The sequence below is a fragment of the Branchiostoma floridae genome, chromosome 18, assembly GCF_000003815.2.
Source record: "Branchiostoma floridae strain S238N-H82 chromosome 18, Bfl_VNyyK, whole genome shotgun sequence".
NCBI lineage: Eukaryota > Metazoa > Chordata > Leptocardii > Amphioxiformes > Branchiostomatidae > Branchiostoma > Branchiostoma floridae.
Genome location: NC_049996.1, coordinates 14,181,500 through 14,205,967, shown reverse-complemented (window position 1 = coordinate 14,205,967; position 24,468 = coordinate 14,181,500). Strand labels below are relative to the sequence as shown.

The 24,468-nt window shown below is 40.0% G+C and overlaps 1 protein-coding gene across 1 annotated transcript; it reads left to right on the top strand.

Annotated features, from left to right (window-relative positions):
• LOC118405443 (titin homolog) lies at nucleotides 1–24,468 on the top strand. Its single transcript, XM_035804943.1, has 29 exons — nucleotides 1–414; nucleotides 2,979–3,092; nucleotides 3,915–4,262; nucleotides 4,551–4,707; nucleotides 5,195–5,380; nucleotides 5,773–5,942; nucleotides 6,512–6,649; nucleotides 7,055–7,238; nucleotides 7,981–8,173; nucleotides 8,647–8,773; nucleotides 9,094–9,253; nucleotides 9,726–10,385; nucleotides 11,168–11,296; nucleotides 11,789–11,926; nucleotides 12,367–12,507; nucleotides 12,944–13,081; nucleotides 13,919–14,143; nucleotides 14,568–14,722; nucleotides 14,976–15,219; nucleotides 15,601–15,765; nucleotides 16,279–16,689; nucleotides 17,618–17,739; nucleotides 18,972–19,068; nucleotides 19,543–19,707; nucleotides 20,360–20,503; nucleotides 20,955–21,085; nucleotides 21,550–21,782; nucleotides 22,256–22,428; nucleotides 24,049–24,468. The coding sequence occupies exons 1-29, from the start codon at nucleotides 322–324 to the stop codon at nucleotides 24,444–24,446; spliced, it is 5,739 nt and encodes a 1,912-aa protein (XP_035660836.1). The 5' UTR covers nucleotides 1–321; the 3' UTR covers nucleotides 24,447–24,468.

Sequence of the window (24,468 nt, the reverse complement as noted above, 5' to 3'; positions counted from 1 at the left end):
CCCTGGCAACCATTAGAAACATCATGGCGACAGGGTATCGAGGGGTAGTGTGGTGAGTGCTCGGATAGGACCGGCGATTTTCCCGTTTTTGGCGTAGAATTCCTCAAGTTTTGACCACTTTAGATATATTTTAGGACAGTTGGGATGTTTGGACATTGCCTGGTGCAAGAATTCTCCACTTATGAGGAAATTTGAACGATTTCTGAGGTAAATTCCGACACGGGACGTCCCAAGGAGCGAGCCTGTTGCACATCCAAGATGGACGCTGTCAGACGACACTGAGCGATTTTTAACCAGACTTTCCTCGCAATTCCTGACGAAATGTCGAACCTGAACTTGTCATTACTTAGCCGCGGGATCGGCCAAGTCTCCGGGAACGGCCAGGAAAAAGTAGATGTCTTTCTGGAGCCCGAGGTGAGTAAAAAATCGCGAAAAACTTCCGTAATTTCTTACCCAAAATTTGATTCTCGTTTGCTAAGATTGTAGAAGAACAGCCTGTAAATGTTTCCACCAAGTCTTATTTTGAGGTTTCACAAACAGTTAACGTTTTGTAAGATTGCTCAGGTGCAAGAAAAGATATAGGGAAAAATGTAAACTTGGACCTAAAAATCAAAACATCGTCTTTAGCACCATTTTTTGTCAAGCCAGAACAAAAATCACGGCGGAAGTTCCATATTGACATTAATACAGGGAATATTTAAACATGACGAGGTTCTGTTTATTTTGTCGACAAGTTCAGAGTGGTGTGGGAAAGATATCACATGTGGTTTGTATAATCATTACTTTATAGCTGTATCTAGATTTATTGTTTTATCCTGTTGTTTGTTGTTATTGTCCCAAACAACATCAAACAGGTTTTACAACTTAACACAAGGCATAAGAGATGGTGTGTTATATAGCATTAAAATTACTGTAATACACAAAGCATAGGATTCCCTACTGTTAGTATATCAAAGTCAAAACTGTTGTAATACTGCATGTACAAGCATTACGGAGACAGTCAAGAAAAGTATGTCTAATTGTCCATAAAATATTTGAAGCTTGGCTGATGCTAGCTACATATATAAGAAAACAATTACTGTACATTTACTTAGTGATGAGAAAACAGTACTGAAATCAGAATAAAAGCCAGCAAAGTCTGAAAACACAGAAGCTGTAAAAAATATGTTTTTACAGACGGCAAGCAGAATACAACAATCACAAAAGAGTTTTGAATATGTTACTAATTCCGGCAAGCTTTTTGTTTTATTAATGTTATATTCCAAAGGTGTTGCCAATTTCCCCAGTCACCTTTTTTATGAACCATAACTGTTTGCATTTGTCAATGCCCTGCAAAAACTGCCAAGACTAATGGATTTGAAGTGGCTATAAATATAAAGGCCAGTGGCACGGAGAAGTGTACTCAAGTGTGCGGGGCTCAAAGCCCGCTGGTAACTGGTCAAACACATTATCCTCCGGCTGTGAAATGGGAAAGATTCCGTGCACAAGGCACACCTGTTCAAGTTGCACCAACCCCTTTATATGCGCTCGGCCATGCAGAGCATGATTGGCAAATTCTCTCCCGCAACTTTCACAGGACAATTCAATCAATCGGTTTTGTTGATGGGCTATGCGTCCTCGTTATAGTATACATCTTGCGGCAATCCAATTTTGCAACGGATTTGAGGATTTTAGTGACAGTTGTAGCTTGTAAGGAAAAGAAAGGCCTCTCACTTTAAGTCTGTTTTGAAAGAAAATGCTCATTGAAGGACTTCTATGCAGGTATAAGTGGTTGGCCTTAGACAAAACAACTCCAGGCGTCAGCCCATACGTGAGCAACATACCATGCAACCCGCAGTGTTTTTCTAGTTAAACTCTTACTTTTCTCCTTTCATCATTTGTATCCTGTAATTACTTTGGACAGGTGAATCTTATTCTTCCTTTCAGCCAGTTTTGTGAGCAATATTGTTCAGTGAATTAACCTATGACTAGTATGAGCGTTGAAAGAAAAAAAGGAGGCCATGTTGTCTTTCACTGCTGACGTTGCTACCGTATTTAACATCTTCGTTGCCATGCTACAAGGCAAACAAAGTGTGTCTCTTTTGGGGGCTAAAATTAGGAGGATCACACCTTAAATCTGGTTATTTCTAGACATTGTAATCAGCTTAGCAAAGAGCATGAAACAAGTTTAGTGTTTTGACCCAAAGTGTAAAAGAAAGAGCGAAAACATAAGCGTCTTTTCTCCCCTTTATTTGCACGCTCCAGCGCCACCTGTTTTGTGTATTTGCATGCAGTGTGACTCCGTAGGTGGTATCAAATGACACGGACGGCCATTGTTAACTGTTTACTTATGGGGGGTATGAATAAACTGTATGGCTATGAGTGGACGGAAGGTGCCAATTTCTATAGTACAGCTTTCGCTGGCCTATTCATAGCTTTCCGTGGATTTAACCGTCTAGGGTGACTATCCAATTTGGAATAAAATCTCGGGTTAACCAGTAACTTTGATTGGTAGCCCATACACAATGTACATGGTGTTAGTGTCTTCGACTTGTTGGTGCCATGTTACCTTCACTTAATTGTTGAGTCACTGTGCGTAGATCCCTTGAATACGTCTAAGCGTTACCAAAGTCTGCCTAGATTTGTTGCGCAAAATTGCGACGCACCAAACAATGCTATACAGTAAGCTTTAAATCTGGTAGGCACTGGTAGACAGAACTTTTTCTAACAAAAAGGAGTACAAGACATACAAACTTGAAGCTTTTGTAAAGTAAAATACTGAATTTGAAGACGATATTTACTTGTTTTATCTGATATGAAGTATTCAACATGATCTTGATCCATTCAACAAGCTTACTTTGCAGAGTTTGTGGCTGTTGCAAGCTTTCCTCCGATCCTTTTTGTTTTGTTTTAACTATTGCAATGTACTTTTTGTTTGCTGCGCTGCAAGGTGCATACGCTAGTATTAAGAGGTTGGCTTTCCTTTCTATCACTACCAGGACTACTATAATATGTTCCCACAATTCAAAGTACGCCACAAGTACTGCAAGAGGAAACGGAAAGCTTCAAAGCACAAGACCAGCCGCTCCTACCCGCTCGGAACCCTAGACATGGTTTTTACCCCCTTGCTTCATCACTAGACATGGCATGAGACTAGCAAAACACTTAGTTCTAATACTATGTTACTGAGAAATCTCTTATATCCAGATGCACCTATATCTCTAAGACGGGACCTTTTGGAAACTTTTGGATGTACGACTTTGGATTTTTACAGTCGACTTTGTAATTTTGTCGACAAAATTCAGATCAGGTTATCCCTTCTCGAAGGTTCCAAATGGAATGTTCTAGAGAAATGCGTTAAGGGCATCTGGATAAAATAGTTTTCTCAAGCCTCTTTTTCCCACAACTTAGCATCTTCTGTTAGACTTACTTAGAGTCCATGCAAGCTTCTATGAGAAGAATGCATGAACCCTTGGCATATTATATTTCAGCATGCCATATTGAAAGTTTAGAGCATTCTCTGCACTGTTATATAGCGGTGATGGTGGTTGGTGGCAGCACTATAGTGGTGGTGGTATTCTTTTTACTATAAAATAATATAGAGTCTAAATGTACATTGGAAAGGGCTATTCCATTCAAAAGTAATGGGGATTATCGTAAACCTTTTTTAAAAGATCAAATGGGTTGGGTGGTGCATTTGACAATGTTGTAACTTGAAAGAAAAGGGAAGGGCTGAGTTGAAAAAAAAGTTATTTGAGTGCCTGTGACCAAGGAGGTAAAAACTTTCTAGTGGAACCTCTTTGACAATTTGAATGGAATGGCTCTGACTTGTATTATATAACAGATGAATTCTTTTTCCAACCCCAAATGCTAACTATCAGAATCATTCTTCACGATCTATTATTTATAAACAGTTCCTTCATTTGCCTGTACAGGACTATCATAACATCCCCTCAGAGGAGCAGCGGAATCAGTTTTTCCTGCCACCGATCGAAAGCCGACAGCTTTCTCGGGGAACCCACCACACCAAGTCCGTCCGCGGGGCAACAACAGCCCATACAGAACGCTTCTCCAGCCCTCTCACTGTGCCACGGACATTTAGCACCAGGAAAGGGCCACTGTTACTGTACTCTGAGGACTTAGCGCACAAGACACACGAAGGCAAGGTGGAGAAGAGGAAAAGAAGGGCTCGGCAATTGAGAAGACTTTCTGAGATAGAAGAATCCTTCCAGCTGAAAAATATTAGTGATCTAAGCAAGGCAATCCTACAGTATGGCAAAGCGGTAAGTCAGTAAGACAGAGTCTTATTTTGAATGAAAACATCAATATGATATTATAAATAATTGTTTTCAATTTCCATTTTGAATCTGTGTGAACAAAATATCAGCTGCAATCAAGAGTCATTAAAAGAGAAATGTGAAACTTTACCTAATAATTATATTTGAATATTTTTTAATGAAATGGTTATTCAACATAAAAACATTTTAACCTTTGCCTACTCATATATTGTTGAACTTGGAGAATTTTCCATAAAAGTCATTTGAGTTACAGATGTTTTGTTTTCCTTTCAGACTGGTTCCAATGAGGAGTTGTATCTCAAATTCCTGCACCATCGACAGAAAGATCTGTGGGCTCGTAAGGTGCGGCCAGGGTTCTCAGCAAAACGATACATCTCCAACTGGTCCAGACTCTGGGATGACAGCATGCTCAACAAGTTAAAGTCATCAGGTATCGTCCTTTCATATGTTACACAGGGATTTTGAATTATAAAAACTTGGATACTTGGATACTTTATTTAGCTCTTTAATTAGCTACCATACAGAATTTGTAGGTAGCTAATCTTCCTGGCACCAGGACATTAAAACAGACTCTTTTATTCAATTGTACTAGTACTGTAACTGCATTTAATTCTATGGGGATTTACATATTTATTCATGGAGGGAGAAAAATATGCATTCATGTTTTATGGTGGTTTTAAGCTTGTGGCAAAGAGGTGGTTCCATTATATTGTCTGTATAGCTATTAGTTGTTATTGGTTGCCATACATTGTACCCTGTAGGATTGTTGATCAATAAATTCATTCATTCATTCATTCATTCATTCATTCATTATAACCACGAACATGAAACCACTGAGTGATCACAAACGTTTCTTCCTTTACAGTAATATACAAATTAAAATGAATCAATACCATGTTGTCTTTTTTCTTTTATAGGCAGGGTATCTGACAAGACGCTGTACAGAGAAAACCCCTTCGGACACAGTCTGTCTACCAAGCGGCGCTACGAGAACTTGTCGTACATCCCTCCGCCGTACCGTCTCAACCGTAACATGATGCAGTCTCCCGGAAACTTTGGCAACTACGAGTTTTACCGTGTTAAACCCGACATGATAGATTCTGGTGGGTAGCAGCCCTTCAAACCGTAGTTTCATCAAAAAAGCATTATGACATTGTATTGGTTTAGTCTTATAAGAACCAAAACTTGTCAAACACATGTTCAGGCAAGTTATGATGTGATCTAGATGTGTGACTGTGCACACAAGTAAAGTGTTCACCAACAAGTGTTCACAAGACCATTTGTTTGTAGGTCTTCATTCTAAAGTTTAAAGCCTGAATTTGTGCACAATTCAATCTTGATAACTGTCCCTTTCATTCCAAGAAATGATCTTCGAAAAGTTCTTTTTGCCATGGTTGTATTTATGGTAACCTTTATGATGATTCAGTATAAAAAATTAGGTTTTCATTCGAGAAAATTGTTATTGATATCAATGTGGAAATGCCTTCATTTTCAGGCCGTGGTACCCCAGACTCAGCCATGGAGGTTGACCAGGAGTCTGTTATAGGCCCGGTGTCACCTCCCCACCACCCCAGCCCCTTCGGACAGATCAAGACTGTCGTACACGAGGATGGGAACATCAAGGAACTGCCATACAACGAGCTCAGACTAGGGGAGAAACATGAGGTATCTAATAGTAATACTATGCAAAAATATAAAACTGAAAGTTAAAATCTGTTTCACTGCTAAGTTCTTCAGTTAACAGTTCTAACAGTTCTAGTATACCAATGGTGTTAACTTTACCATTAGTAAAGCTACAGAGCTGAAATAAAAACTGTAATGTGACTACTAAAATGATACCGTAACAGCTGGAATGATACTATAATGTTACTGTCAGTTTTCAATCAGTACTGCACACTCTTATTTCAACATTTCAATTACTTTGTAGGGCTAAATGGTTTTACATACATTACAATACAATACCATACTAAGTAGAGTTATACTTTGTTTGCAGTTTGTATAACTGTTTACACTACCTACCTACCTACCTACCTAGTCCCTTGACCTCCAGGTCGTTGGGGGGATAAGGCCACGAAGAAGAGAGTTGCCTCCAGGTTCGTCTTTCCCTAGCCAGGGTTATCCTCTCCTGTAGGCTGAGGGACGTCCAGTCAGAGATGTTGTTCTGCCAGGCTTTCTAACACTATAATTTGTTATAATAATGATTGATTTGCATGTATTTTTCATTGTGATTCTAGGTTCTTACAGAGCTGCTAGCAACTGCATACGCACACCAGCTGTCCAGTCGTGAGGGAGGGGAGCCAGAAGATATCTATGATGAGGTCAAAGACAACGCCTCAACTACAACACAGGTGGACATGAGGAGGGCCATTGAGGTAAAACTTGAAACAACTTACCCTTAAGATCTGCTGTAAACTGTAAATGCTATTGTTTTATTCTAAGCAATAGCTTGGATGCATATTATTGACTTTGACAATTTATTAGGTTAAGCAACCTCTATGATTTATTGCAAATTTTTAGAATCTTAGATTATAAAAGAATGGCCATGGGATATGGAAGATGTATTTGGTGTTGAATTGAGTGTTTTTACAATTTCATCCATTCACTGTGATGATCATCTAGTTTCATGTTATTTTTCTAGTCCCTTATCGCTTTAGCCAAGCCCAAAAGCAGATAAGCTAGAAAGGAATCCACAGTGACATGGAAAATGTATTTGTTGTTGCATAGAGTGACTTACAAATTCCATCCATTCACATCATCCATTTCTGTGTTTTTTCTAGTCACTCGTCACTTCCACCAAACCACCGAGCAGACCGGCTCCCACGTTCCCAAACTTTAACCGCCGCGCCAGCGTTCTGACGTTAGACATCCCCGAGGCAGAGAGTACAGAGGGGAACCCGAACCCTTCACATGCCAAGTACTACACTGGGATGCTGAAGGGAAGCGGACTCACTTCAGAAACTAGTAAGTTTGTATTGCCCAACTTTGTACAAGTTAGATCACATCGATTCCTCTTCTTACACAATGTCTTCATCTTCAGCATCATCCTGGGTCTCTTAACCCATCACTGCCCGGTTGTGGGGGCACTGCATACTGCATGGTGGTGTTTTTTTATGAGCTTCCTCCATCTCTTTTGCTCCTTTGTCAGCAGGAGGGATGCTACAAAGCTTTAAAATGTTGTCAGCCCATTTTTTTTAGACCCAGCAGCATACTTGCAGCAATCCCACTTCTGACACCAGTTATGAGTTCTACTTCTGATGTTACAATGTCAACCTAACCACATGTGTTAAGATAATGATGCATATATATGGAATATTTCATGTTAGTGTAAAACAGTAATTTCAAACATATGCAATTGTAGCTGAAGAGTATTTCAACCTGCTAGTTTTATGCTATTTCAATCCTGTGTGGCTGTGTGAATTTGATTGTTTAGAAGGAAGGCAACAAAAAGACAAAAAGTCTGATTATCATAGTACATTAATTTTGTGAATGTTTCAGATGATCTTATCAATTCAGTTGTAGTAAATAATTAATATCACCCTTCAAATGTGTTCTAATGAAGTTCCATTTGAATTCGTATTAATATTTTGAATTTTTGGCTGTTTCACTGCAGCTTTAAAGCTTTAAAGCTTAAACAATTCAGTTGTATCAAATAATAAAAATCACACCTCAAATGTTTCTGATCAAGTTCCATTTGCTATTCCAGCCATGAGAAGAGCGTCCATCGCATCCACCCAGCCCGGCCGAGAGACCCACTTTAGTGTTCCCAGCCTGTCCACACGAGACCACAGCAGAGCCACTCCCTCTAGGCAGTACTCCAGTACCACTTTCGAGGGAACCCTTCCACCCATACTGCCTCCTATAGCCAAGGACAGGATGGCCAAGCAGAGTGACACTGGGTGAGTCATTGTATGTCTATGAAGGTTAGACATCCAGGTAATAAGATATGCCAAATACACAGGTAGTAGTTACTCATTGTCAGACAAGCAACTATATATATATATATATATGATTTTGGACACTTTAAGATGTGTCTGGTAGCATTCACTACCTTTTGTCAATGACACTGAGATTTTGTTGGAGTGCAGGTTTTATACCCTAACTATGATTATGAATTTATATGCAAAGGAGAGGAAGACAACCTTGTCTTGACTTTTTTTCTTTGTTTTAATTTTATTCCTATTTGACTATCTTAAATGTCTGACTGTTTCCAAAATCATATCCAGTTGCTTGAGTAACTGCTATTTGGCGAGTCATTGATAATGTTCTTTGAATGTTAGAAAATACTAATGACAAAACATACCCAAGTTTTGTCCTTTTTTCTTTACTTCATAATGATTTTTGCTGACTTGTTTTCTGTTCTTTCCCCCAGGTACCAGACAGATGTTTTCCAAGGTGATTTAGCGGAGGTACAGAGTGAGATATCGAGTGTTCCCAACCTCCCTCCCATCAAGGTGGGGATAAAGAGGGGCAGTGTGGATTACCGGACTGTTAGAGAGGTCAGTTTTGTTCCATATTTTTTAGTCAGACAGATTTTGTGTACAATGAAACCACCAGGAATGTTTATAGAGGGGATTGAGAACAATATAGAATGTATGTATAGACAGAAGACAATAAAAAAAAATGAATAATTGCACTCAAAAATTGACAGAAACAGGAAAAAACTTTCATGAATTTATGAACAGTACAGCTTGTTGTGGTGTCCATGTTTCATCTATCTTTCATTGTACCACTTAGAGATCTTAAGTAATTGTTGGCAGGGGTTAATTTGGTTTACATTATCATAATGATGTATTTTGTCATTTTGTGCAATTATCAGGTGTCAGACAAAGTGCCAGAGAAACTTCCTACCATCACAATGGAACCTCCAACCCCCCTGCACCACCTTGGAGGGGGTACCCCCCAGAAGGGCACCCCCCTGCAGGAGCGGCCTGAGATTAGAGCCACCATGGCAAACACTGGATTCGAGCCGTGGCAAAGTGAGTACAAATACTGCCAAAGATGTTTTATCCATTAATCAATACTCTCAAGGTGTAAATGAATGCTGCACCATAAATGTGATACCTGCACTGGCTTAACTCCTTGTCAGACTATGGAACTCTGCTATAACTAGTGTTAGACATAGCTCTTGGTTTTGATAGTGTTGGGAAAAACCCTGTTTTTTGTATTGTCAGTAACTTTCATGCCATGTTAACAATAATGACCATGACTTGTACATACTTTGAATAAGATTTCTTCTATAATTTTTTTTTGCAATCATTGTAAATGATTGTGATAATTTTCAGGACAATTCTATCTTTACTACGAGGCCGATTTGTTCAACTTTACTGTAACAGTTGTATGTTTTAACAAAAAGCCAATTACTAGCTACAGAAAAAACAGGTAAAACTTTTCCATAAGTTTCTAAGATACATCATCATCTAATCTGATATTAATTTGTCCAACCCACAGGCACCACAGATGAGTCCCTGGATGATGATGAACATGGCTGGGTACAGATGGATGAGGAGGAGATCCTTCGGCGAGCAGAGGAGGAGGAGAAAATGGCTGCCGCGGTCGAGAAACAATCCGAGAAACACTCCAGCAAGCGCTCCAAGTCTTCTGCTCGTTCCTCTCTCGGTAGTAAGATAGGGGAAGTAGTAGAGGAAGAGCCGGAGGAGGAAAATGAAGAGGAGGATGATGAAGAAGATGAGATAGATGTAGATGAAGAAGAAGATGATGAGGAATATGAAGAAGATGAAGAAGAAGAAGAAGAGATGGAAGAAAGAACAGAAGAACGCATGTCTGTTGTGGTGACTCCTAAGCCAAAATCTTCTGCTCCTCAAGGAAAGGAGACTCCAGCCTCCAAGGCGTCTTCCTCCGGGAAGAAAGTGGAGAAATTTGTCATCGGGAAAGTTCCCACTCCCAAAAGGGAGAGAGTGGAGAAGATTGAAGCCCCTCCTCCGACTGCTGAGGACACTGCACCGCCTAAAAAGGAGGCGAAAAAGACACTTCCTCCAAAGGGAGGTGGAGTGACACCAAGAGGGGCAGAACAGAAAGCAGCAGCAAAACCGAAACCACAGAAACAACCATCACAAGCAAGCCTGGGGGAAAACCTGGCTAACTTGGCAGGTAAAGGTCTGACTTTCACAGTACAGATGTAGAGCAACATCCCTTCCGACTTGTTTTACCAGGTTTTAAATGTGTTTTTTTCTCGTGCAAAAGCCATGAGAATCGTGTTTGAAATGCTACTAAATCACGATCAAAAGCTTGGTAACATGCAGTTAAATCATGTGCAAATCGTAGTTCTACAAAGAAGAAAGCACATTTTAATAAGAAAAGTTGTGCTTTGAGTGTAACTGCTTTGTTCCTATGGCAAAATGTTGGGAAATTTCATTTGTTAAATACCATGATAATTGTTGTCATCAGATACTCTGCATTACAGCCTGAATCTTGACACTCCTGTTTTGTTTCCCAGCAGAGTCAGTAGGAGATGGTGGCAGGAAAAGGAGAGGGAGCGGTAGTGTGGCTGGTGTTAGTGTGTCTGGTAGTGAGAAGACTGAATCTTGACTGTTTTGTTTCCACAGCAGAGTCAGTAGGAGATGGCAGTAGGAAGAGAAGAGGCAGTGGCAGTGTGGCTGGTGTTAGTGTGTCTGGGAGTGAGAAGACTGACTCTTGACTGTTTTGTTTCCACAGCAGAGTCAGTAGGAGATGGCAGTAGGAAGAGAAGAGGCAGTGGCAGTGTGGCTGGTGTTAGTGTGTCTGGGAGTGAGAAGACTGACTCTTGACTGTTTTGTTTCCACAGCAGAGTCAGTAGGAGATGGCAGTAGGAAGAGAAGAGGCAGTGGCAGTGTGGCTGGTGTTAGTGTGTCTGGGAGTGAGAAGACTGACTCTTGACTGTTTTGTTTCCACAGCAGAGTCAGTAGGAGATGGCAGTAGGAAGAGGAGAGGCAGCGGCAGTGTGGCTGGTGTTAGTGTGTCTGGGAGTGAGAAGAGCAACCGGAGTCTGGTGGTCAGGAGTATAGGGGATGGCAGTATAGCGGGTATGTCAGCATTCATTTATTTTTCAACAATTTCAAACTGTACCTATTAGTGATCTTTATCAAATTACCTGAGTGTGTTTTTGACAAACACACACACATGCACACACAAACATACACACACACACACACACATACACGTACAGTACATGCACACACAGACACACATGCATGTGCTTGCAAACATAGACACGCACACACAGATCTAGACATACCCACAGACATATATGCACACACACATGCATATACAAAACATACATACACATGTACATGACTTTGTGCACAATACCTTGGACAGCTTAAAGTAGTACCATAGTGGCTTTTTAAATGTACAGTTCATATTACGTACATGACTTTGTACATTTTGCCAATCTTTCTCATAGACAGTCTTTTATGTTGATTTATTTGATGGAGATCAGTTTGCTATATGTGCTGTAGAATTGCATGCCTAATATTGTGTATTCAAGCTTTACAACATGTTACATTGATCCCCAGGAGGAGATGCTGCCAGTGTGAAGAGTAGCCAGGACAGCCTGAGTGCCCCGCCCTCCCACGTCCACCAGTCCATGAGGGGGAGTCAGATGAGCAGTCGGGCTGCCAAGTTTAGTGGGCGGTCGGACAAGAAGAAAGATGGTAGGTCTCACCTTTGTTGTAAAAGTTGATGATCGTGCATCTGTCAAACTTTTTCCCTCTTGGTTATCATTGATGCTGTATCACACAGACAGGAAATCTTTTTGTAACCTCTAGCTGCCTATTTAGTCTAGCTGCCTATTTCTGACTTGGGGAGAAGAGATGCTCCTACAGTGAAGTCATTAGTCCAGGTCCAAGAAGTGGTTCATGTGGCCTTGCACATAGAAAACTCGATAAAAAATACAAAAAAGACTTCTTTATAGCATTACTACAGTACTAGATGGTCCAATATCGACAGCAGTGCTTGCATCTTTGGAATCAATTTTTCTGTGTGTGTGTGAAAATGGCAATTAAATTGTAGCCATTCTCAAAAATGCTGCGCCCATATAGTTGTTGTATTGTAATACAAGGTTATCAAACTTTCTCCTTCTCTCCCATGACAGCTGCTAGTGAGGCTGGAAGTCAGCGGAGTAGTCTTCGGGGGAGTGTCATTGTTGCACCCGGAGGGGAGGTGGTCAGTGTGGGAGGGTCCGTTAAAGCTGCGTCTGAGTCTGGGAGGTCACAACAGCCGGAGGAAGACAGAGGTAAAAATGGCATCTAATAATATCTAATGATATTCATAATTTCCTTTCCCAGGAGTTAAATCTGTTACACTTTATACTATGTTCATAATGCTAACATGAGAGTTCATCTGTTGTATTCGTACATGTTACTTTATAAAAAAAAAACTTTACCTAACCGACAGTTCAAATAACTGAGAGACTTCGTACTCTGTAAATTGATTGAAGATGTGTTAGATAAAGTTTAGTCTTCTTTCTTTTAAAGGTACATCATATTCATAATGGTATCCATTATTTTGTCATCTGAGCGGTTTTACTTTATGATACAGTTAAAAGCAAAGGAGCTATATATTCTACCAAGAAACTGTCTGGTTCCTGAGCAAGTTAGTTATAATAAGTGTGTCAATCTAAAAAAATTGTATGCTTTAAAGTAATAAAACGTTGCCTTCCCCATGTACAGAGGATGACCGTATGTCAGAAGACTCTGGTCACATGTCAGAAGGAGAGGAAGAGCCAGCTGAGATCCAGTCAGTGGCATCTGGCCCCTCCCTGGGGTCACAAAGAGCATCTAAGATTTATGGCTACTCCAAAAGACAAGGTACAGTTAAACTTTATACTTTATGCTTTAAGTTAATGTAGATACTTCTTCTGGGACTATGTTATTACATTTCAGGGCTCGAAATCCTTTTTTCTGCATACCTGCACTGGTGCAGGTAACATTGAAAATTACCTGCACCAGAAAAATTTTACCTGCACCACACTAAATTTCAGTATGGATCATACTAAAATTGTTCAGGAATCATTGTTACTTTTACTTTAAAATTTATACTTAGCAGCTAATAACAATCCACATACACCTACATCATGTGACATTTAAGTATAAAACCCAATTAGGTGCAGATAGACACCAGAAATACCTGCACAGCTCCAATTTTACCTGCACTAATGTGCATATGCAGGTGGTATTTCGAGCCCTGCATTTGTACAAGTTCACCCCCAAGACTTCTGTGAACAATTTCATCATGTTGGCAAGTCACTGAATAACAAAATTCTCTGTACACAGCAAAGTGCATTATTCAACACGACAGTTCTGACTGGTTTACCTTGCATTGCATCATAGGTGAACACTTTTAAAGGTTTTAAAGAACGCTTGCAGATAGATTAGTTAGGTGTGACGGGTCGTTCAGTGTAATACAACCAGCTGCTGCTGTGCCGCGTGCCTGCGAAGCTGGTGCGTTACGCCGAAGGACGGTTATACCGGCTATATAGCTACAGATACATATACAGGTGTCATAGCTCACAGATGTGGTCACAAACATGTTACTTGTATACTTAGATTCAGCATTTTCAATGTGGTCCAAAATGTAGAGTGTGTCAAGTTACAATTAAACTATAGTTTGAAGTGATTATTTAATGTCTTCTGTCTTCTCCCCAGAAATCGATGTCACGAGTGGCGACTTCGATGCCTCTGCCTTCCTCTCGGCTCGTAGCGTGAAGTCGGATGACTCGAAGTCGCAGAAATCAGAGGAGGACAAAGATTCCCGCTCACAGAAGGGCTCTGTGAAGAGCTCTGTGAGTAACCCTAACCTGGCCAGCAATGCCCCCAGTCTGGCTCCTATAGAGGATGAGGGGGAGGAAGAGGAGGAGGAAGAGGAAGAAGGTAAATGATGGGGAAAAAATCTTTCAAAATTGTTGTAAACCGCCATTTGTATTTGATTTAATATTGTCTGTCAATGTAGTGTGAATCTATTAAATAGTTTAAATGGTTCTGCCTCTGGAACTAGAAGCCGTGAGTTTGATTCCGACTGTGCTGTTAACCTGGAAAATCAGCCAAAATTGATGGTTTGGGAGCTACTAAGTAAGGCCACATAAGGGGTGGTCAGCTTTGTCTGACTGACATCAAAAGGGATGCAGAAGACAATGCAAAATTTTGATGTTGAATCTTTTTCATACAATATAACATTGTATAGAGTATAATCTTTTTCACGGTTGAACTTGAAGTTGACTTTCTACATGGTCAGCTTAAAGAATCTAAAGATATTGGAAAAATGCCTCTGTCATAACTTTCCTTTCAACTCTTTCAGAAGACTGGCCAGCCCTGGCTAAAGAAGCAAGCGACCGTGAGTCGCAGGGGTCCCTGGCTGCCTCCCAGAAGTCACTGCGTGAGCACGCTGCGGCAATCGCTGCTGCCGTTCTGCAGAAACAAGGGACGGGGAGAGACCTCGGCACAGACGCTCTGGTAAGTACTCAGAGTGTGCACTTTCAATATTACTTCTGGTGTTAGCAGTTCAGTTCTTGTTCAATACGTGTAACTTTCATTGATAGCACTTTGACGACATGTCAGCACTGTTCTCTTGGTCAAGAAAGAAGTTAACGTACAATATTGAGATATTGAATGAGATGCAAGTACAATATACTGCACTTTGTGTATATAAAGCAAATGGTTCCCTTCTATATTAAACAATCAAATGAATGTACATGTTTACTTCCAGGTTGCTGCCAGATTATGGCGAGAGGTTGACGACATGGTGAGACTAGAGGACCTCCCGCCGCGTGCACGATCGGCCGACCCCCAGCCGAAGCAGCGGGAGAAGGAAATGGTTCACGACAGCGAGGGGAATGAGATTGAGGTGGACGTACTCGGACCCCTTCCCGAGGCCGGCCAGCTGAGTCATAAGATGAGCCGATCGGCCGGACCGCTGGTGGCAATCGCTCGGGAGATGAAAAAACAAGCAGGTATGACATAACACTGATATATACTATATTAGGTAAAAATTTCACTTCATTGATACAGGTAAGATATCTCAAAAAACTATCTCAAAAAAATATCTCATTTTGTTCCTTCTCTTTTCAATGTTTAAACAGATTTTCAAGTACAAGTATTTCAAACATACTATCTCTTGCACAGTTGCAAAATTTGAACTGTGTTAGAACAAAGCTCAAACTACTATGTAGCAACAGCTACTATGGATTCTACAAATACAGATGAGTCTTCATTCGCATACTGTTGCATGTTTGAAAAAAAGTCCACAATGTCATAGAAATTGAAACAAGAATAAAGCAAAAAGTGTGTGATGTATTTTTCATATCTGAATGTGTTTTTCTATATCCTTTCAGCTCTCCTTGGTATGGAAGGAGAAGACTTTGAGGTTGATGCAGACACTCTACAGCAGCTTCAGGACGAGTCTCTGACTCCTGAAGACATCGAGATTGTCCGAGACGAGGCGACAGGGAAGAACATCATCCGGTCCAGACGATCATCAAAAGCAAGTGAATTGTCAAGTGAGTACTGAACCTTTTCCTTAGTATCACGATCCCTTTTCAGCGACCAAGTCTGATGAAACAGATTGCTTGTCAAATAAGTGTAGTCTAGTCAGGAAAAAGCTCATCTTTGAACGTACCCAACACTGAAATAGTTGGGACTTATCCAAATTTTTGGCTGATGGAATGGAGTCCCATCTACTGCAATTTCTGTGACATAACATTGGTGACACTGGATTGCAGTAGGTGCCAGATAACCTGTGTCGCCCCCCGTCTCAGTGCTGGCTAATGTGAAGTTAGTTTTGTCATAATGTCATTTGAACACAGATGAACTTTCTTGCTACATTGTAAGTCACCCTTCGTTTACACGTCATGCACTAATAAGTGGCCATTATGCAGCTGCTAATAATCCACTTAAACAGTATGGTAGATAATGTTGGAGTCCAGTTTAAGAATAAAATAATAGCATAGAGTTATAAAGTTTGTTTTCAAATTTTCATGTTTGATTTAAAATTACTGTTTTATCCGGAGCAGGCAAGCCAAGTCTAGCAGCTGCTCAACCTGTCAAAACAACAGCCCCGAAACCTCCCAAACCAGCTGCTAAACCAGCAGCTAAACCTAGCGAACCACTCAAGCCTGACGTCACAAACTATGGCAAAGCCGACGCACCAGAAAAAGAAGAGAAACCCGAAAAAGATGAACAGAAAGCTCGAGTCCCGCTTGCCCCCGTGGCCGAGACAAAGAAGGAAGTTAAACCAACGCCTAAGAAGGAAGAAGCGCCCAAGAAGGTTGAGACACCCAAGAAGGCTGAGCCACCTAAGAAAGAAGAGCCAGCCAAGAAAGTAGAGACACCAAAGCCTGCCAAAGAAAAGAAGGAAAAAGTTGTTGCAAAGGAGGAGCCAGCACCTAAGAAAGAAGAGAAGGAGAAGGAGAAAGAAAGCCCAGGTAGTAGAAAATAGAACCCATGTGGGGAGGGTGCACATGTCTGCCTTTTGTTATAGAGATTTTGAAAGCTTTGCTGACTTCCAGATTTAAGGAAAGTCAGGATGGTTCAACTCACAGTGTGTTGCAAAAGTGTCCATTTTCAAATCACCAGTCCTACATGTACAATATTTCATTTCATTTCATTCCTGTCATTTCACCAAGAACTTATGCAACACCCTGTGAAGAGTTCAGAAGTTTGGAGAAGGCAGTTATGTGTACCCACCCTACACTGGTGTTTTCCACTAGTCCTGGCTACCTAACATTCTACCATTCACGGACTCAAATGATTGGAGCAATTAACAATTTGAAAGCAATTAACAATCTTTTACTTTAGCAGGTGTCTTGGCTGTATGTTTGACTTTGTGGTCTAAACCAAGGCAAAAAAGAGCAACCCAACTAACCGATGCACTTATGACTCTTTCAGTGAGATCTTCAATGGATTAATCTTATCAGGATGCTTACGACTTTGTTTTGTTGTCTTACAATGTACTTATTGCTTAAATCTAACATGACTAACTGTAGGACTAACTGGTTGTTTTCCCTCCTATACATGTACATCTTACATGATAATGTACATACCTGTTTTTCTTTGGTGTTATTTCTTATGGCGATGAAGGTTAGGAATCTTGGTCATAGGATATGCCAAATAGCAGTTACTGAAGGATCTGGATATGATTTTGTAAACTGTCAGACCTTTCAGATATTGACACTGACGAATTCAAAGATGACAACTGTTGTCTGAAATGTCTGACCGTTCCAAAACCAGATCTAGTTGCTTCTGAATCAGTAATTGCTATTAAGTCATTTCTTATGTCACTAGAACTCAAATGAAAGATTCTCTGTCCAAGAAACTTCACTCATTCAAATTTTCGTCATTGTTTTTTTTTAGCCAAGGCAGAGAAACATCCAAAGGAAAAGGAAAGTAAGAAGAAGAAGAAGCCCAAGTCACCCGTTAAAGAAGTTGCCAAAGAAGAGCCAGAACCCCCGAAGGAGGAAACACCTGAACCTCCGGTAAGATGATCATCATAAGATGTCTTAATCATTGTCAGCACTTTCACTTTAAAAAAGTAGCTCTTTCACTTTAAGAAGATTGTTTAAGAATGTCAGTAACTTTGCATGTACACATCAAGTTCAATGTTAGTGCTGCGTGGAAGTAAAATCTTGACTACAGCCTGTTGGAATTGAAGTGGCAATTCATTATTTCATATATGGCTTTTAAAGAAATGTTATTAATACTTATGACATATACTCATAGTGCTTGACTGTATGAATGTCTCAACTCGAAAGCTTTGTCTCTTGGCAAGCATTACATACAATGTATGCCACTCTTTTACTATTAGATTGATTATAAGATATTCAGAATAATATTTTATTCAGTTATACGTTGATTTTAACTTAATGTGGCATCTGACATCCATTCACCATTTGAGATATCATACGGTACATTAGTCAGTGTGTCAAATTTAATACTAACGATCATCTTGTTTACTAACTGTTGATCAGGCTGGTATAACATACATGCTGCCTATGAGGTTGTAATGGTAGGAAATGTTTCTCCATAATCGTGGCACATTTTCTTGACATACATTTGGGCACCTGTTGATTTGAAATGGCCTGGAGTGGTGAACACACAGTTTCATTCTGTTCATTAAAGCACTAACAGATGTCAGAATGTCCTATAGTAACTGATTATTAAAGAGAACTACAAAATGTTAATAGGGTGAAATACAACAAGTCACAGCGTTGCTCTTAGTTCAAACACAAATTTTTTCGTCACTTGTTGAAAGTTTTCTGCACTGTTCATATTTTCCACACAGTGTTCAAATTTTAAGTATTTTAAGACTTAATGCGCAACTTTGATATACAGTCAAACCTGTCTATAGCGGCCACTCAAGGGACCGGACAAATTTGGCCACTATAGAAAGGTGGCCTCTGTATAGAGGTGGCAACTTGTAGATAAAATACCCAAGGGACTGACAAAAAGTGGCCACTATGGACAGGTGGCCCCTCTGTAGAGGTGGCCCCTAATACAGGTTTGACTGTATAGGAAAAGCAATTGATAAAATGCTATTATTAATAATATATCTGAATTTTCTTTTAAATTATCAGAATCATCAAAACAAAAGTGGATGACGTTTTCATGCTTCATCCTTCAGTGATTGCAATACTTAGTTGCAGATGACTTGTATATATTATGACTGTCATTGTGCTTAACTTTTAACTTTGTTTCTTCTGTAAAACAGGCTGAGAAACCAGGCAAGTCCGCCAAGGGTTCAGCCAAGAGTGGGAAAAGCACAAAGAGTCATTCTTCACTGGAGGACAGGCCAACATTTGTCATTGGTATGTGAACTTATTACAGCATGAAAACTGAGAAAACACACATTTCACTGCAAGATGCACCAGGAAATTTAATATCCTCAAACAAAGAACAAAATAAAGCAATTTAACGTCCAGACATGGTACTTGATGCAGTCGAAGCGCATTCGAATCATTCTATGAAATCATGCGCTATAACAGTAGAAACCCATGTGATAAACCAAGTTATAATACGGTCCGGAACACAGTATGGAATGTAATCACGACCCACTAGTGTAACATAAAGTTAAAGTGAGTTGTTAGAGGTTTCTTTCTGTAGAGTTTTACTAATAGCTTTATTTTATCTGCTGCATAACCAGTTAACCATGATTACAAACTCTGGTGCCGAAGGCTACAATTATATGATTAGGTTAAAGGTGAAACAAAATTTAGTTCAACCATTTGGTTGCTTTTTTTTTTAATCAAAGGTCGTTCATACAATAAAATTTTCTTTTCTAGGTCAACCCAAGACAGAAGTGAAAGCTGAGGAGCCTCTGCCCGTACTCCCTAAGAAAGAAGCTGTACCCAAAGCTACCAAAGCAGCACCTGCCAAGAAAGGAGGGAAGAAGAAAGGAAAGAAAGAAAAAGAGAAGAAACCTGAAGAAGCTGCTCCAGAGGCAGAAGGTAGGAGCATGATCACATGTATACCTCCCTTAGGCCAGAAAATATCTAGAATACTCTGATAAAATGCCTTTTCTATTTGTTAGTGTTGGTGTGGCTTAGAACCAAGAGGTTCCAAGCTACATACTTGTCATGCCCCTGGTGTTGTGCCCTTAAAAAAAGCACTTTATATAACATCCCCAGACAGTGAAGTTTACAAAGCCCCTGTCAAAAGTGTGCCAAAAAACACACAAATTTGGTGCGCCAATATACATGTAGCAACATCAATGTGCCACCAAGAGCTATAAATTATATTTTTTGGCAGTTATATATTGAGTGTCTATACTCATCTGTATGAATACTTACATTTTTTTTCTACAAGCCATGTGCAACACTTCATACATGTATGTCTTGTAGTTTTGAATATAGAATGATACAGACTGTTCTATTGCTTGTTTGGTAAAAGTTGAACCATTAAGTAAAAATCAAACTTTATACTAAATGAATGATTGAAAATTTATTTGCGTGTCTTGCGTTTTTAGATGCCCAGCCCATGTGGGCTTCTAGACACAGTATTATCACATACATCATACAGCATAAAAGGATAGTGGTACAAATTAACAAAATCAAGAGATATTAAAGATTCTAAATATGTAAAATATGTTATGTTTAACAGAAGAGGCGCCTGCACCGGAGGAAGAGATTGTCAGGTCACCAACCCCCGAGCCAGAGGAGCTTGAACCTGAACCTGAGCCCGAACCAGAACCTGAGCCAGAACCTGAAGAGGAAGAAGAAACGCCATCGGAGTCTCCCACAAAAGGTAAGGAAATCCATCAATTGTTGTCTTCATGAAGTTCTGCAACAAATCCGGTGGTTGTGACCCTATAGTTGCTTGTCTTTGCTTATCTAAGCACAAAAAAAAGTTTTAATAAAAATTGATGTAATTGCCAATAATCCAGTAATATTCAGCCAGAAACATAAGTTTACAATAAATAAATATTGTACATCTATGGTATATCCTCTAGTCAAAATGCTATAGACTGCTTTATGCTACAAATTCTACACTCATACAATATTCCAACTTGCAAACAGATAATATGGAAATTCTTCCTGGCATTGCAGGAGTCAATTTCAGAAAAAAAACTTTGTGTAGCTTATGATTCTACTAGACTAGGTTTACTGATTGATTTTAGAAAAGATGCTATTGATAAGCCAATATGACTGACTGAATCGGTACACTGTTCTTAAGTTAATTGTTTTTTTATCTACAGCATCTATACCCTCGGCCACCCCGTCCCGTGCCTCCCCGGAGAAGACGGCGACGCCTGCCCTGGTCCAGCCGCTACCCTTCGGCACAGTCAACGCTCCCCCCTCCACCAAGAGTGAAGACAGTGCAGAGGCGGTAAGGGAACAACTAAAATTAAGACAACTTTGCAAGAAACTAATAGTATCAAGATTTTGTCTTTTAAGAGTAGTTGTTTCATTGATTTCATTGGAATTACAATGTTACTTCAGGGAACTGATGCCAAAAGAATAGTAAATAGTTGTTTGATTTCAAATATTTTAGCATCTGTTTAACCTCTGTGGAACAGACTCTGAGGCATAGTTCTAGTTATGGCTATTTGTGTCACAGAGATGTCTGTCAGCAAGTTAACTAGAGAATGTCTGGATGGATTGTTCTGATATTTGATTTCACATCACAAAGTTGGCAATTTCTTGATGTTCAAAAATATATGGAAGACTTTGTATTCTATATCATCATATCATGATATCATATGTTATGTATATTAATATTTTGTTTGATTTGTTACAATGGATATGAAGTATCAGCATTTTTTGAATGTTTGTTATTTTTCCTCACCATAGGACCATGGAGTAGACGAGGAGGCTGCTGAAGCTGCCAAGGCAGCTGCTCGGGAGAAGCGGGCCCAGAGAGAGGCTGCTCGCGCCGCGGCCGCCCAGAAACGGAAGGAAGAGGTCGAGAGGAAACGGAAGGAGAGAGAAGAGCAGAAGAGAAGGGAACAGGAGGAGATTGAACGGCAGGAACGAATGAAGCAGGAGTTGGAGGATGAGAGGAAGAGGAGAGATGAAGAACACAAGTATGTTTGTTTTTCTTCATCAGTGATTGCTAATTAACATGTATTTAAATTGTCTTTGTTGGTCAATGTATATTAAAACCCTACTTCATAAAAATTATGACTAAACAGTCCTATACAAGATTGACAGTGTCTTGAAGTCACATCTGTATGTAAATTGATGCCAAATATATTTGAGTATCTACCTGTATACATTGAATAAAAGTATGAACTATATCTTTAATAAGATGTAACAGTTTTGTGAAGGTGAAAATGACAATGGACCCTTGTAGCCCAAGAACAAAATGCATTTCATCAATAAGTTTTCCATCTGAAATATTCTGTTTTCTCTTTGAGGAGGAGGAAAGAGCAGATGGAGGAAGCAATGGCTGTGTAAAACAAGTCTCTTTATTCAGTGACGTACCAACCTGATGAAACTATTCACGGACAAAATACATTTCTTTATAATGTTTCCCTTCCTTCTTCTTCTCTTTAAGGAGGAGGAAAGAGCAGATGGAGGAGGAGAAGAAGAAGCAGGCTGATGAGGAGGAGAAGAGGAGGCAGGCGGAGATCGCCCGGCTGGAGAGGGAGCGCAGACAGCAGGACGAGTACCGCCGCATGATGGCCGAGATGCAGCGCAAGAAGAAGGAGGAAGAGCAACGCAAAGCTGGTAAGTCAGATCCTCATGAACACACAGGGTTGGACAAGTCCACTAGCCCGATTGTCCCGGGCAAGTGAAAGTGCCTATCGGGCAAGTGAATGTCCTACTCCACTTGTCCAATCGGTCAAGTAAGATTTTTCCATGAGTGAGATTTTGATATACTTGTAAATTCTTAGTTATGGCATCAAACATTGGTCAACACAGTTGAATAGAAGCAATGTTAAAATAATTCCATTGCTGGAAGTGAAAATGCATAGAAAAAAGTCATTTAGATTGTTTAGTCATTTAGTCAGGCAAGTGAAAAGTTGGTTCGGGCAAGTAAATCTTTTATGTACTTGCCCGATAGGACAAGTGAATTTTAGAAAACTTGTCCAACCCTGACACATACAGGCAAATTATCATGGAAGCTCATCAGTGTTGGTAGTAATCATAGCTCATCTGTGTTGGTAGTAGTCATAGTACAATGCTGAACGTTCTTCCAACACCTCTAGCGAGTTTACGTCCTGAAATGATTGGCCGTCAGTATTGATCCTGAAATAGGTGACAGTTGTCGTTGAAAATCTAATCTGTGTATACCTTTGTGTAGGAAGATAGTTTGCATTGTACTGCATACAGTCAACCTTGTTCTACATACTGTCAAACTTGTCTCCAACAACCACTCAAGGGACCAAGGAAATGTTGTTTTGTAGAGTTTGTTAATACTGGGGTCCTTTGGCTGATTGTTTCTTCATACATTACACATACTGATACAGACAAAGTAAGGCTTTTAGCTAGGATTTCATTACAGGGAGTCCAAATTTCTTAGTGAGCCATGGCAAGTGATATATTGTAGTGGCATCCATCCTCCATGGTGCAGAGTTTAAGAGAATTTTAAGTTAAAATGGTGCATTCTGAGGAACAAAATTACTGTCAGAGAGGTCACAGTTGATCTAGTAGCATCCCTGGTCAATTGGAATTTTATGCTTGTCAGAGTATCTGCTCCCCAGTGTAAGGACATCCAATTTCTTATCATTAAGAACAGTGCTACTGGATAAGGTTGCAGGGCTCAAATTCATTTTTTGGATTAGGTGCACTGGTGCACCCAGCTTAAAAAATTGGGTGCACCAAAACTTTTTTGGGTGCACCACATAAGGTAAACTATAATGTCAGGAAAAACTAATTACAAAACATAATTACAAACTATTAAATTCTTAAACAAGTACCATGACAGACATTTTTATAATCTTTTTAACACTTAGATGTCAAGAATATGATGTATACTAGACTAGTAGTATACTTTTATATCTTAACATGCGTAAACATAAGAAAATATTTGGGTGCACCAGTGCACCCACAGAAACAAATTGGGTGCACAGCTCCAATTTTGGGTGCACCTGGGTGCACATGCACCCAGCATTTCGAGCCCTGGGTTGTAATCGTTTGGATACAAAAAATGTACCTCAGGTTGTGGGTCATGGTTCATTGTCTATTGCACTTTTTGTTATCCTGTCCTGTACTTTAAGAAACTACTTTCCCTTTAGATAGTCAGACAGAAAAATATTTTGTACATTCTATCATACAAAAAAGATAATGGTACTTGAAGTGAAGAGGTAACTAAAAAACGTATGTCCTTGTCTTTGCTTGAAACAGAAATTGCAGCAGAAAGAGCGAGGGAAGAGGAAGAGAGACGGAGAGAAGAAGAAGAAAAGATGGCCCAGATGGAGGAAGAGGAACGTCTCGAGTACGAACGACAGAAGAGAGAAGAGGAAGAAAGAAGACGGAAAGAAGAGGAGGAGAGAAGAATACGAGAAGAAGAAGAGGCAAGAATTCGAATGGAGGAGGCCAGACTTCTTGCAGAACGGATGGCGAAGGAACGGGCCATCTTGGAAGAGAAGCTTAAGTTCCAGAGAGGACTAGCATCAGAATCTAGCAACTTGGAACATGGACAGAACCTCAATCCAGCATTTACCTTTTCTTACTTTGAACTTCTGCAGCTCTTAGGACTGCAGTTTCCTACCGAGGAGGGGGACAAGGATGTCAATGGATAGAAACTATTTCTGCTCTCCTATT